Source organism: Biomphalaria glabrata, chromosome 11 (assembly GCF_947242115.1).
Source record: "Biomphalaria glabrata chromosome 11, xgBioGlab47.1, whole genome shotgun sequence".
NCBI classification, from domain to species: Eukaryota; Metazoa; Mollusca; class Gastropoda; family Planorbidae; genus Biomphalaria; species Biomphalaria glabrata.
The window spans coordinates 13,943,723-13,959,369 of record NC_074721.1 but is presented as its reverse complement, the minus strand read 5'-3'; the positions used below and the strand labels follow the sequence as shown (position 1 = coordinate 13,959,369).

At 36.0% G+C, this 15,647-nt stretch overlaps 1 protein-coding gene across 1 annotated transcript in view; it reads left to right on the top strand.

The window, feature by feature from the left end:
• The window catches only part of LOC106054856 (abdominal ganglion neuropeptides L5-67-like), a 57,834-nt gene extending 54,072 nt beyond the window's left edge, over positions 1 to 3,762 (top strand). Inside the window, exons 3-4 of the mRNA XM_056004574.1 lie at positions 377 to 515; positions 3,317 to 3,762. Of these exons, the coding sequence (XP_055860549.1) occupies positions 377 to 515; positions 3,317 to 3,362 (185 nt within the window). The 3' untranslated portion in view covers positions 3,363 to 3,762. The remainder of the gene's footprint in view (positions 1 to 376; positions 516 to 3,316) is intronic.
• Positions 3,763 to 15,647: the final 11,885 nt, after the last annotated feature.

Sequence of the window (15,647 nt, the reverse complement as noted above, 5' to 3'; positions counted from 1 at the left end):
ATTACTTTTCTAAGACAGAAAAGATTGATTGGGGCGACTCCCCTTACAGTCAGAAAAAAGAGTTTACGTACATAAAAATCTAAATAGATCTATATATGTATAGGTCTGTGAATCGATCAATCGCGGATAATAATTTATTTCCGGTTTCCAGTCTAGATATAATATATGTCTATGGTTGTATCCTTCTGGATACAATACAGACTTAGAATTAAACATAGTCGACACATAATGATAATAGGAATGACAGAATATAGTATTGGGTTTCAAACTAAAAACAAACAAAGAAACAAAAAAACAACAACAACAAAAAAACAAATAACAACAACAAACAAACAAGCAAATAAAAATTGATCTTGATGTTTCTTTCTCTCTACAGATGAGTTAAGCGTGCCTTTCTTCCATACCCGGGAAATCCCGGTAGAAATCTTATTCACAACTAAAGACTTGGAGAACCCAGCATTCAGACCAGTATTGTGTACAGTCACAGCCGTCAGTGGTTACCCTGTTTGTGAAACGTAAGTCTTTATTTCAAAAAATATTTTCAAAACTTTTAAATTTTGCTTTCATGAAAGTCAATTCTTAAAGTTGTTTTTTAAAATTTTGTTAAACAGAAAAAAATCAGAATGGCATAAGTGGATAAAATAATTGTTTTTGAAAAGTATAAAAGAATGCCTCCCACCCCCCTGTAAAAATATTTCTCTCTCTTATTTTCTTTCTCCCATTGTCTCTCTCTCTCTATTACTTTCTCTCTCTCTGACTGATTACTAATTTTCCTAATGAAGTGGAAGTAAAAAAAAAGGACTAAATTTTAACATAGCTAATTACATTTACACTGTACACGAAATAAACACTGTACTTGAGATAAACACTGTGCATGAGATAAACACTGTACATGAGATAAACACTGTAAATGAGATAAACACTGTACATTAGATAAACACTGTACATGAGATAAACACTGTACACGAAATAAACACTGCACACGAAATAAACACTGTACACGAAATAAACCCTGTGAGATAAACACTGTGCATGAAATAAACAATGTACATGAATTAAACACTGTACACGAAATAAAAACTGCACATGAAATAAACACTGTACATGAACTAAACACTGTACATGAATTAAACACTGTACATGAGATAAACACTGTGCATGAGATAAACACTGTACTTGAATTAAACACTGTACATGAGATAAACACTGTACATGAGATAAACACTGTAAATGAGATAAACACTGTAAATGAGATAAACACTGTACATGAGATAAACACTGTACATGAATTAAACACTGTACATGAATTAAACACTGTACATGAATTAAACACTGTACATGAGATAAACACTGTACATGAGATAAACACTGTACATGAGATAAACACTGTACATGAATTAAACACTGTACATGAATTAAACACTGTACATGAGATAAACGCTGTACATGAGATAAACACTGTACATGAGATAAACACTGTACATGAGATAAACACTGTGCATGAGATAAACACTGTACATGAGATAAACACTGTACACGAAATAAAAACTGCACATGAAATAAACACTGTACATGAACTAAATGCTGTACATGAATTAAACACTGTGCATGAATTAAACACTGTGCATGAAATAAAAACTGTACATGAAATAAACTACAGCAATTAATTTTCCGAAAACGAGACTGTTATCTCAGTTGTGTCCAAATATGTTTTGATAAAGCTCACATTTAGATGTTTAATAGCAAAAGATTTCTTTTCGATTAGTTGCGTTATGCAGATTACTATTCAGCCACAGCGCCTCTGACATATCAATGTATAAGTTTTGTCAAGTTTCTATAAGAATCACAATCTAGAAGTGTGACAGCGATCCATGGGGTCTGTGGTGGGGTGGCGCTGAGTGGTAAAGAGCTTGCTCTCTAACCAAAGGATCCACGAGTTTTAATACTGTGTTATGTGCGCATCATAGAGTAAATGTGGAATGGTGCGAATGCGTGTTGAAAGGAGAGGGAGAACCAAAATGGAGGAATAGAAACTAAACAGTGTGTACAGTGTTAATGAAGATTAAATTATTTCTAACCTATGATGTTGCCGTGTTGGTGTTGGTGTCTTGCTAAATAGTCTCAATGCATATTTAGACGTAACATACTCATATTTAAAACTTTTTTCCCTAGCCTTACCCTAATGGGAGCTTAGCGTTCGGTCGTTGTGCTGGCCTCATAAAACTCTCGTGAACCGCCTGTCATAGAGACAGCACAACCTAATTAAAAACCCAGTTAAGAGTCTGAATTAATGCAATCTACGCTAGGGTAACGAACATGAAGACATAAGACATAGACTCTACATGACATTTAAGAAACTCTGCATAGACAGTGATATAGAGGGTAGGAGCAAATATAGATACAAACAAAACTTCCACCAGACAAATAATACATTCAGACGGGTTTGGCTTAAATAAATTTATCTGAGCTGCTCTGTGTCAAGTGTCATAACTCCAAGTTATCGATAGCGGGCTGCCAGGGCTCGGAGCGAATGTTTATCGGAGCATGGCGAGTCTCAGGACCTGACAACTATGAGTGGCACGCTATTCGCAAATTGTAGTTTGATTGGGCTAGAAATATACATCTCTCTCTCTAGCCTGAGTTTGTAATGTTTTCTTTGTAGAATTATTTTTATAGTATTACTTTATCTATCTATCTATCTATCTATCTATCTATCTATCTATCTATCTATCTATCTATCTATCTATCTATCTATCTATCTATGTCTAACTGTATGTATGTATGTCTTTATGTCTGTATGTCTGTCTGTCTATCTTTCAGCTTTTATGTGGTAACCAGACTTTCTCCCCTTCTGTTATCATAAGTTGAAACCAACTATTTACTTTAGCGTTATGCTAGAAACAATTAGCTAAGCGATTACTTCACACACACACACACACACAAATAAGTCTAAAATAACTCTCAAAATTAGTCTTCAAAAATAATATTCTAATTTTGAAATACCGTCACTATTTCCACATAAAATCACACTTACAGTAGCTATGCGTTTTAAATTTTCTTTTCCAAAATCAGTTCTTCAAACTTTTGTAAGACTCTACATATTTAAAGTCAGAAATTTTTTTTACTATTGACACGGCGAGTGAAACTCATTTGTTTGCAACTCTTTTACTAATAGAAATTACATTCAGAGAGATGTGTAACTAGAATGAATGTGGTTCATTGTTTTCAGCTGACTAAACAATAATTGAAACAAATGCCTTTGAGTGTAAAATAGTCATTTTTGTTTTAATTCAATTTCTGTTTTTCTCGTCCACAGGGCATTAGTAGAGACTCGAGACACAGATGCCATCTTGGATTTTTAAGGTACAGCAGCCAGAGAAATTTTCACGTTTGGAGCCAAACAATATAATTGGTTCCTTCTAGCCTCGGGCTAGCCAATCGTTGTTTTCTTGCTCTGTCGTTTGGCTGCTGGGAGATTTTAAATGAATTCCATTTTTTGTTTCAATATTTTTAAAATTGGAATTATAATTGAGAATATTTGGAGACATTAGTAACTCATTGGTTTGAATTGTATCTTGTTGTAGAAAAGGGGTCAACAAAATGTATAATAGCTTAACTAAGCAGACAAAAAAAAAAAGAATAGGAAATTGGAATTCAATATAACAGAACAAAATCACAGTTTTTCCTTGGCTTGGTCATTGAAAGTTTAAAATTTAGTATTTCAAATTGAAATGAAAAACGAAATAAAATCAATAGAAGTTATACAGTCTTGAAGTTGTCTTATTTATGTCTGCATGTGTTTGTCCAATGATATCTACACTAATAGCAGCAAGGGTATGAACTTAAGATCCTAGTGAATGAAACACATAAGTATGAGACACATCTGCCAAGTATGAGACACATCTACCAAGTATGAGACTCATCTACCAAGTATGAGACACATCTACCAAGTATGAGACACATCTGCCAGGTATGTGACACATCTACCAAGTATGTGACACATCTACCAAGTATGTGACACATCTACCAAGTATGTGACACATCTACCAAGTATGAGACACATCTACCAAGTATGAGACACATCTACCAAGTATGAGACACATCTACCAAGTATGTGACACATCTACCAAGTATGTGACACATCTACCAAGTATGTGACACATCTACCAAGTATGTGACACATCTACCAAGTATGTGACACATCTACCAAGTATGAGACACATCTACCAAGTATGAGACACATCTACCAAGTATGAGACACATCTACCAAGTATGAGACACATCTACCAAGTATGAGACACATCTACCAAGTATGAGACACATCTACCAAGTATGAGACACATCTACCAAGTATGAGACACATCTACCAAGTATGAGACACATCTACCAAGTATGAGACACATCTACCAAGTATGTGACACATCTACCAAGTATGTGACACATCTACCAAGTATGTGACACATCTACCAAGTATGTGACACATCTACCAAGTATGAGACACATCTACCAAGTATGAGACACATCTACCAAGTATGAGACACATCTACCAAGTATGTGACACATCTACCAAGTACAAGATCAAATAAAGTGAAGCAGACAAGAGAACACGTGGCTGGATATCTGTAAGGATTGAGCAGGCTTAGAGAATCAGAGGGCATCATTCGAGATCATTATCAGAGATCATCAGAAATCATCAAAGTGTTTGGACACGATTAAGAATTTTGGCGCGAAAAGTTTGTTTCCTCCAAAGGATAAAGTTTTGGCTTAGCAGACGTGACAATTAAAAAAGAGGATTAGGATTTGAGGCGTAACGAAAATAAACATAGACTACTTTTGGCGGCCTTAGAGAGAGGCAGGTTTTATGGACGTAGAGATTTAGCTTAACGACATTTGATGGTTCCCTTCATGACCTATTAAACCTATTATTCGACATCGTTCAGCAGCGTTGAGTATCTTTATATTATTGTCCTTTCGCCGGTGTTATCTTGTTATTTGAGTTTGGACTTATATTGCATGGAGGAGCCTATCAACAGATAATAAAAACTCATCCTGAGATCTTTATTGGAGATTATCATCTAATAGCTTTAACAGAGATCATCATAACATCTGTTTAGTAGAGATCTTTATCGAAGATTTTCATTTTGCATCTAGAGATCATTAGAAATAATCAGAAATCATCGTAAATTGCAAGAAATCATCATACATCATCAGAATACGCCAGAGATTATTTATCATTATCGCAGATTATCATCAGAGATCCTTATCGGGGATAATCGTGAGAGATTTTAATAAAAGTTCATAATCATCTTAAGAAATCCATCATCAGAATTTCAGAAATCAACAGAGATAGTCATAAATCATCACACATCTTCAGAAATCATCCTCATAGAGATTTATAATAGATCTTCATCTGATATCTTTGTCAGAGATCAACATCAGATATCTTTATTTAGGATCACATCAGAGATCTTTATTGGAGCTCATCATTTTCAATATGTATCATTAGAAATCATCAAAGATCTTTTTCAGTTATCATTATCGGAGATCAGCAAACAAATATATTAAATATATAAAGGGTTTATGCTATAAAAATCGAGTGAGTAAGATTTATTCAGAAACGTTTCTACAATACTACTACTATGCTGTTACATTTTCTGACACCAATTCTACTGTTACGATCATTAGTACAACTACCGCAGCTGCAACCATTTCTACTGTAGCCTGTATTCACTTGGTAAATCTACTTATCTGTCTACTTTAAAGCGATTTTTTGTTTACAAAGCTTATATCAACTCACTCTGTCTGTCAGTCTGTACGGTAAACGTTTATACACGTAATTTGTCCCACATCCATTCTCTGATAAAGGTGAAATTTCGCACAATTATTTCCTTTACCCGAAAACACATGAATCAATACAAAAAATCAACCAATTAGTAAATTAAGTATAGGTAATTAATTATTTAGTTTTGTACCGTTGACAAGGGAAAGAAATCGTACAGATGTGGTGGTATAAGTTGAATTAGACCCCTTGAGGACTCTTGAGCCCTGAGTGAACTTCTTTTTTATGCATTAAAAAAATGATCATGAAAGCATTCACCAAGATATTCTTTTCCTCTCTTCCCTTTTCACAGCTGATCCAGAGCGCATCGAGAAAGCTAAAAGCTAAAAAAACAACAATAAGTACAAATATTCCTAATCACACAGATTTATTAAGTCTAGAGCTATACATACAATTACATGAATGATGGAAACTAATTGATACAATTACACTTAACATAAACTTTGTTTGTTTTTATATAATATAAGCGTAATCTTTAATTAAATTTCCGTATAAACGAATGTGCAAGACTAACTTAATATCCATTGTATTTGATCAGAAACTATTTATTCAACCCCTATTTGTCAAATTCTTTGCCTACGCTTCGATTGTCTCAATATTTCTCCAGCTAGAAATTGAATTCTCGAGCCTTATGTTGGGGCTATGTGTCCAGGAGAAAAGAAATCAATTTGAAAAAAAAAGATTTTGATAAAAACAATGGAAACTATTCTCTTCCAGATATCATGCAATGATTCTTTAGACATACTAGAGTGCTTGTGGAGGTAGTCAATGCTTATAAACACATTTTAGGAGTGATAACATTAACACTAATCAAGTCTATTTTTTTATGGTTTAATGATAGAAATACATTTCATTATTCCATGTTTTGTTTTTGAAAAGAGGAAACAAAATATCTAAAATGTAAACATACATTTGTAATTGCTTCTTCTTCGAAAGGGCAAAAGACGCTATTAGTTTTATATGGTTTGTCCGTCCGTCCCGTTTAGATCTCGTAAACTAGAAAGATAGGGAAAATCCAACAGATAATATTTTAAACCATTCAAAGTTCTGATGCAACGGCTACTTTTTTCTTTTCTAAAAGCGAAAAATCTCATTTTTAAATTCAAGAATGCAAGCAGTTTTTTTTTTCATAAAAATACACCATTTTTACAACTATTCACTATTAATGGCAACAAACCCTAGAGGCTATTTAGTAAGGGAGGTAACAATTTACTATATTTTAAACAAATTTATGCAAACGGTTTTAGAATTTTTGTCAATTTTTTTTTATAATTGTATTACAAAGTTAAGTAAGTTCTTTATACTAATTACTAGAATTACAAAAAAAAAAATGTTTACTTTTTTTAAGGAGAAAAAATTTAGTATGCATATAAGTGGAACATAATGTAAAACAACAACTAATAAGTAGTTTTTCATATTATCGCGTAAACTGCGGAGCATGCAACCAGGCAGGAACTCCCAACTACATAAATTTTTACATTTTTTTTTGACGGAAATGTTGTCTTTTTTCCTTGAGGCTTTTATTAACAGATTGAACCTTTCACAAGTTCATAAGAAGTTACCTAGTTATTTGTGTTGAATATTATTATAAAATAATGCAAGCGCTTTATCCTATAGGGCTTATGTGGCTTGTGAATGTTAACACAAATCATCACTTGATATAAATCTGCACAGCACGTTAATGTCAGAATGGCATCTATGCAAAAAGTTAAGCCACATATACACAGCTACACATGTACACAGCTATACATGTACACAGCTACAATGTACACAGCTACACATATAGACAGCTACACATATACACTGCTATATATATACACAGCTAAACATATACACAGCTACACATGTACATAGCTACACATATACAAATCCATACATATAAACAGCTACACATGTATATAGCTACACATATACAAATCTATACATATATATAGCTACACATATACACAGCTATACATATACACAGCTACACATATAGACAGCTACACATATACACATCTACACATGTGAACAGCTACACATATACACAGCTACACATATACACACGTGAACAGCTACACATATACATATGTATATGTATATGTATAGCCTATACATATACACAACTACACATATACACAGCTACACATGTACACAGCTATACATATACATTTCTATACATATACACAGTTACACATATACACATCTATACATGTATTCAGCTACACATATACACAGCTATACATATACATAGCTACACATATACACATATACACATCTATACATATAAACAGCTACACATATGCACATCTATACATATACACAGCTACACATATACACAACTATACATGTACACAGCTACACATATACACATCTACATACAAACACAGCTAGTTTTAAATAGAGAAAATTATAATCCTATTTATGGGCCAATTTCATAAATATTGGGCATATTCGGGTAGCCGCTGAACTTTAGGCATTGCCCAAAGCTTGTATTTTTAGGGATCAGCCAATTTCTCCAAATAAGTTCATAATAGAAAACAGGAGATCCAGTTATCGACCTTGTCTTCCAATAATATCCATAATAAATATAACAGTGTAATGTATTTTGATCTTGGTTTCATGACATCAGTACGCCTTCTTGGTTATATGTGTTTGTTTGTTGTTATTGAAATGAGTCCACTTCAAAGACAGAATCAGTGTGTCCACCTGGTGATTAAGCTCATCAACTTCCACGTCCTCTTGAAATGTATGGACACCCCTACAGAGGAGAAGGGCAAGACAAACTCCAGGCTATTGGGAAGCTGCTGTTTGAGCTAATGAGATGGAAAAACGAACGTCACTGATTGCTGGCTGCTCTCTCAACAGGCACGTAGAAATTAGTTTAAATACAGAGCGCTATTAGCCAGCAGCTGAAGTGTAATATAGTCGCAAAACAAGAAATAGAAACTTAATCTCATTTTAAAACTTACATCTATAATTTTTTCACCATATAAATACTGGATATTCTATTTTATGTTGGCGGAAATTCAATTGATAAAATGAAATATATTCACCATCGTTATAAGTATATAACGGTTTAGCTTTTATTTTTACAGTGGCGTAGCCATCATTTGGGGGACTGGGGGGGGGGGGCTTGGCCTTTTGAAACCCCTTCATTTTGCGTAATATTTAATGTAAAAACACTCATTTGGGGGGACCCCTCAATTTGGGGCATCATGGCTGCCTACTGTCGGATTGATGCCCTTGATTCATCTTTTATCATCGACACCAAATAACTGTGCCAGGTTCCAACTTGATCCGAGAGTGGAAATAAAGTGATCGGAAAGGCAGACAGACCGAGATGATCTAAGTTTGTAACAAACAATAGAAATAAGAATACTTAAAAAAAAAAAATTATCTAAGGGAAAGAACACCTTACTGCAATTTTCTGAAAAAAACACAGGGTTTAGCTCCCTTTCTGCGACATAAAATAAAATAAATTATTTAGTACTAGAGATCTAAATGATAACTAATTAATTTTCGGATTGATTCGTGATTTGTCCTCGACTATGAATAATTATGCTAAAAGGGTAATGCTTCTTGAGCGTTTCAAAACGTAATAAGTGGATTAATTCCATATATGCATCCACATCTCTTATCAAGTAGCATTTATTCCCCTTAATTCGATATTAAACAAAATGATTAATCGCCAACAATTACTTTACTAATTGGTTTTTTTTTATCGATTTATGCCTTCAATGAATATTGTGCAAAAGTTCAACTTGATCCGAGAATCGGAACTGGGAGAAAAAAACATGTTCAAAACAGCCAGACAGAGTGAGTTGATATTGCTTTGTAAAACAAAATGTACTCGTCACGAGACAATATAAATGTTGTCTACGTTTGTATTTGCAAGTTATCTCCTCTTTGTTTGGAATTATCTTTTAAGATGATGCTTACATTCTTTAAGCAGTACAATACAGTAACACAAGGGATTAAGAGAAAGCGATATGGGGACATGTGGGTGAGAGTCGAAAATAAGACATTTTCAACTATAGCGAACAAATTAAATACCTAGCTTTATGGGAGTTTATTGTGTACAGAATACAGTGTTGACATGCTATGCTATAGAAATGTCATAGAATAATGTTTGTGCAACTTTTAGAACGGCTTAGAATAACTCCTTAGTTTGTTACTCAGTTTTATTTGTGTTGAACTGGTTAACATTGAAGTGTAAGTTATAGTCACCTAGTTTAGTGACGTCTAAAAGCAGTGGTTACGTCCTATAGTCATCGCAGTACTGGTGTGATATTTACTTGTGTAACAGGCAGTGGTTACGTCCTATAGTCATCGCAGTACTGGTGTGATATTTACTTGTGTAGCAGGCAGTGGTTATGTCCTATAGTCATCGCAGTACTGGTGTGATATTTACTTGTCCAACAGGCAGTGGTTACGTCCTATAGTCATCGCAGTACTGGTGTGATATTTACTTGTCCAACAGGCAGTGGTTACGTCCTATAGTCATCGCAGTACTGGTGTGATATTTACTTGTCCAACAGGCAGTGGTTACGTCCTATAGTCATCGCAGTACTGGTGTGATATTTACTTGTCCAACAGGCAGTGGTTACGTCCTATAGTCATCGCAGTACTGGTGTGATATTTACTTGTGTAACAGGCAGTGGTTACGTCCTATAGTCATCGCAGTACTGGTGTGATATTTACTTGTCCAACAGGCAGTGGTTACGTCCTATAGTCATCGCAGTACTGGTGTGATATTTACTTGTGTAACAGGCAGTGGTTACGTCCTATAGTCATCGCAGTACTGGTGTGATATTTACTTGTCCAACAGGCAGTGGTTACGTCCTATAGTCATCGCACTACTGGTGTGATATTTACTTGTGTAGCAGGCAGTGGTTACGTCCTATAGTCATCGCAGTACTGGTGTGATATTTACTTGTGTAGCAGGCAGTGGTTACGTACTATTGTCATCGCAGTACTGGTGTGATATTTACTTGTGTAACAGGCAGTGGTTACGTCCTATAGTCATCGCAGTACTGGTGTGATATTTACTTGTCCAACAGGCAGTGGTTACGTCCTATAGTCATCGCAGTACTGGTGTGATATTTACTTGTGTAACAGGCAGTGGTTACGTACTATAGTCATCGCAGTACTGGTGTGATATTTACTTGTCCAACAGGCAGTGGTTACGTCCTATAGTCATCGCAGTACTGGTGTGATATTTACTTGTGTAACAGGCAGTGGTTACGTCCTATAGTCATCGCAGTACTGGTGTGATATTTACTTGTGTAACAGGCAGTGGTTACGTCCTATAGTCATCGCAGTACTGGTGTGATATTTACTTGTCCAACAGGCAGTGGTTACGTCCTATAGTCATCGCAGCACTGGTGTGATATTTACTTGTCCAACAGGCAGTGGTTACGTCCTATAGTCATCGCACTACTGGTGTGATATTTACTTGTGTAGCAGGCAGTGGTTACGTCCTATAGTCATCGCAGTACTGGTGTGATATTTACTTGTGTAGCAGGCAGTGGTTACGTACTATTGTCATCGCAGTACTGGTGTGATATTTACTTGTGTAACAGGCAGTGGTTACGTCCTATAGTCATCGCACTACTGGTGTGATATTTACTTGTGTAGCAGGCAGTGGTTACGTCCTATAGTCATCGCAGTACTGGTGTGATATTTACTTGTGTAGCAGGCAGTGGTTACGTACTATTGTCATCGCAGTACTGGTGTGATATTTACTTGTGTAACAGGCAGTGGTTACGTCCTATAGTCATCGCAGTACTGGTGTGATATATACTTGTCCAACAGGCAGTGGTTACGTCCTATAGTCATCGCAGTACTGGTGTGATATTTACTTGTGTAACAGGCAGTGGTTACGTCCTATAGTCATCGCAGTACTGGTGTGATATTTACTTGTGTAACAGGCAGTGGTTACGTCCTATAGTCATCGCAGTACTGGTGTGATATTTACTTGTCCAACAGGCAGTGGTTACGTCCTATAGTCATCGCAGTACTGGTGTGATATTTACTTGTCCAACAGGCAGTGGTTACGTCCTATAGTCATCGCAGCACTGGTGTGATATTTACTTGTCCAACAGGCAGTGGTTACGTCCTATAGTCATCGCAGTACTGGTGTGATATTTACTTGTCCAACAGGCAGTGGTTACGTCCTATAGTCATCGCAGTACTGGTGTGATATTTACTTGTGTAACAGGCAGTGGTTACGTCCTATAGTCATCGCAGTACTGGTGTTATATTTACTTGTCCAACATGCAGTGGTTACGTCCTATAGTCATCGCAGTACTGGTGTGATATTTACTTGTCCAACAGGCAGTGGTTACGTCCTATAGTCATCGCAGTACTGGTGTGATATTTACTTGTGTAACAGGCAGTGGTTACGTACTATAGTCATCGCAGTACTGGTGTGATATTTACTTGTGTAACAGGCAGTGGTTACGTCCTATAGTCATCGCAGTACTGGTGTGATATTTACTTGTGTAACAGGCAGTGGTTACGTCTATAGTCATCGCAGTACTGGTGTGATATTTACTTGTCCAACAGGCAGTGGTTACGTCCTATAGTCATCGCAGTACTGGTGTGATATTTACTTTTCCAACAGGCAGTGGTTACGTACTATAGTCATCGCAGTACTGGTGTGATATTTACTTGTCCAACAGGCAGTGGTTACGTCCTATAGTCATCGCAGTACTGGTGTGATATTTACTTGTGTAACAGGCAGTGGTTACGTACTATAGTCATCGCAGTACTGGTGTGATATTTACTTGTGTAACAGGCAGTGGTTACGTACTATAGTCATTTCAGTACTGGTGTGATATTTACTTGTGTAACAGGCAGTGGTTACGTCCTATAGTCATCGCAGTACTGGTGTGATATTTACTTGTCCAACAGGCAGTGGTTACGTACTATAGTCATCGCAGTACTGGTGTGATATTTACTTGTGTAGAAGGAAGGTGTTACGTTGTATATATCTACAGTCTCTGACCATCACCTAAATTAAAATGTAACTTAACACTAATAGTCCAATATTTAAACTACATGCTTACATATTACTTCCTAATGTGTCTTAAAACGAATAGATATTAATGAATAATATCGTTTTATCCCGTGCTTTTAAGAATGTGCGCTTATAATACTGTCTCTAATTCAGTCACAAGAAGCACTGGCACTTGATTTCCAACATCAATTCGGTCCAACACCAAGCCGTGTTTATGCCATCTCCCATTTAGCTCGAGCCTGTCACACAAGTCCTGGGTTGGATCCCCATACTAAATGAAATATAGATGTTAAATGCTTTCTTGGAGGTTCAGCGAGTGCCTATTTAAATAATTCCGATAGCGGATTCCAGCGGTGGTTGATTTTGAAACCAATATGATGCCAATGCCCATACATTCTCATCGTATGACCTCAAAACCATCCATTCAAAGTTTTTTTCTTTATTTTCTTGCGGTGGTTGATTTTGAAACCAATACGATGCCAATGCCCATACATTCTCATCGTATGACCTCAAAACCATCCATTCAAAGTTTTTTTCTTTATTTTCTTGCGGTGGTTGATTTTGAAACCAATACGATGCCAATGCCCATACATTCTCATCGTATGACCTCAAAACCATCCATTCAAAGTTTTTTTCTTTGTTTTCTAGCGGTGGTTGATTTTGAAACCAATACGATGCAATGCCCACTCATTCACATCGTATGACCTCAAAACCATTCATTCAAAGTTTTTTTCTTTGTTTTCTTGCAGTGGTTGATTTTGAAACCAATACGATGCAATGCCCACTCATTCACATCGTATGACCTTAAAACCATCCATTCAAAGTTTTTTTCTTTGTTTTCTTGCAGTGGTTGATTTTGAAACCAATACGATGCAATGCCCACTCATTCACATCGTATGACCTCAAAACCATTCATTCAAAGTTTTTTTCTTTGTTTTCTAGCGGTGGTTGATTTTGAAACCAATACTATGCAATGCCCACTCATTCACATCGTATGACCTTAAAACCATTCATTCAAAGTTTTTTTCTTTGTTTTCTAGCGGTGGTTGATTTTGAAACCAATACTATGCAATGCCCACTCATTCACATGGTATGACCTCAAAACCATCCATTCGAAGTTTGTTTCTTTGTTTTCTAGCGGTGGTTGATTTTAAAACCAATACTATGCAATGCCCACTCATTCACATCGTATGACCTCAAAACCATCCATTCGAAGTTTGTTTCTTTGTTTTCTAGCGGTGGTTGATTTTGAAACCAATACTATGCAATGCCCACTCATTCACATCGTATGACCTCAAAACCATCCATTCGAAGTTTGTTTCTTTGTTTTCTAGCGGTGGTTGATTTTGAAACCAATACTATGCAATGCCCACACATTCACATCGTATGACCTTAAAACCATCCATTCGAAGTTTGTTTCTTTGTTTTCTAGCGGTGGTTGATTTTGAAACCAATACTATGCAATGCCCACACATTCACATCGTATGACCTTAAAACCATCCATTTAAATAACTTTTTTTTTTTAAAGTACGATCTTTACATTGGAATGTCTTTGCATTTAGTTTACTCATTTTTGTCACACACTAAATTTGTCTTATTGGCTGGAGGCATGCCCACACAGATGTTCTTGAACTCGGGGCCACGGGTACCTTGCTACGCCACTTGTCTAAGTCACATTTAATTAAGCAAAGTGGGACTAATAAGAAAATGTTAGGTACCTCTGAGATAAAGCCGCACGTGCTCTAGTGTGAGATCCGTTGAGCTAGATTATGTTGTGACGTTTTCATTTTTTATCTGTTTTTGTGATTCTGTCAACAGACCCCCCCCCCGGTAAGCCGGGTTACCCGTTAAGTCTCAAGTGTGGCCACTGAGACAAGCGGATATCTACTTATTCCGATGTAACAGTCGAATCGTGGGGCACAGTGTCCAATCAACAAGACACACTATCACTACCCTGTCGCCCAGCATGTCGAACGTTTAATGCTGTGTCTTACGATTTTGGTTAGATGTAAATATCTTTATAGCTCATCAGAGATTATCAGAGTTCATGGAAGATATTCAAAGATTTTTAAAGATTTGAGATATCTTTAAAGATCACCAAAGATAAACAGATATCATCAAAAATCTTTATAGTTCATCAGATAATCAGATATTATCATAGTTCGTTAGTGAATACTGATCATCATAGACCATCAGAGATATTTATACATAGCCAAAAATCTTCAAAAATAATAAAAACCATTAGAGTTCTTCAGAGATAGTCAAAGATCTTCAGAGATCATAAAAGATAATTAAAGATGATCTGGATTACATAAATTGAATTTTGTTTACATTACGTCCAACGAAATCACATGACAATTTATTTACAGTTCAGTCTAAATTAGAAACTGTGCCGCCAATGCTACTGTCTACTAGTGTGGTACGGTGGTACCATTAAGCCAAGTCAAACTTTTTAAAATCAGTCTTTAATATTTGGTCAAAGCCGAATTGGTAGTGCGGCCACCGAAACTAGTAGATATTTATATAAGCATAATAACTCTGTGGTGACTTGTCAAAATACTTTAACATCGACTGTGTCCCTTCTTTTATTACTAAATTATTCTTGTAAGATATATATTAGAGCACTGGCGGATCCAGGGGGGGGGCGGTAGGGGCGATCGCCCCCCCCACTCGGCCGACCCCCCCCCCCCGGAGGGGGGGGGGACGGACGAACTTTAGTATAGGATTCACACAATTTGTATACGAATTTATTACTTATGTTAAAAATATATACTAATTATTTATATTTCAAACTATTTTTAGATT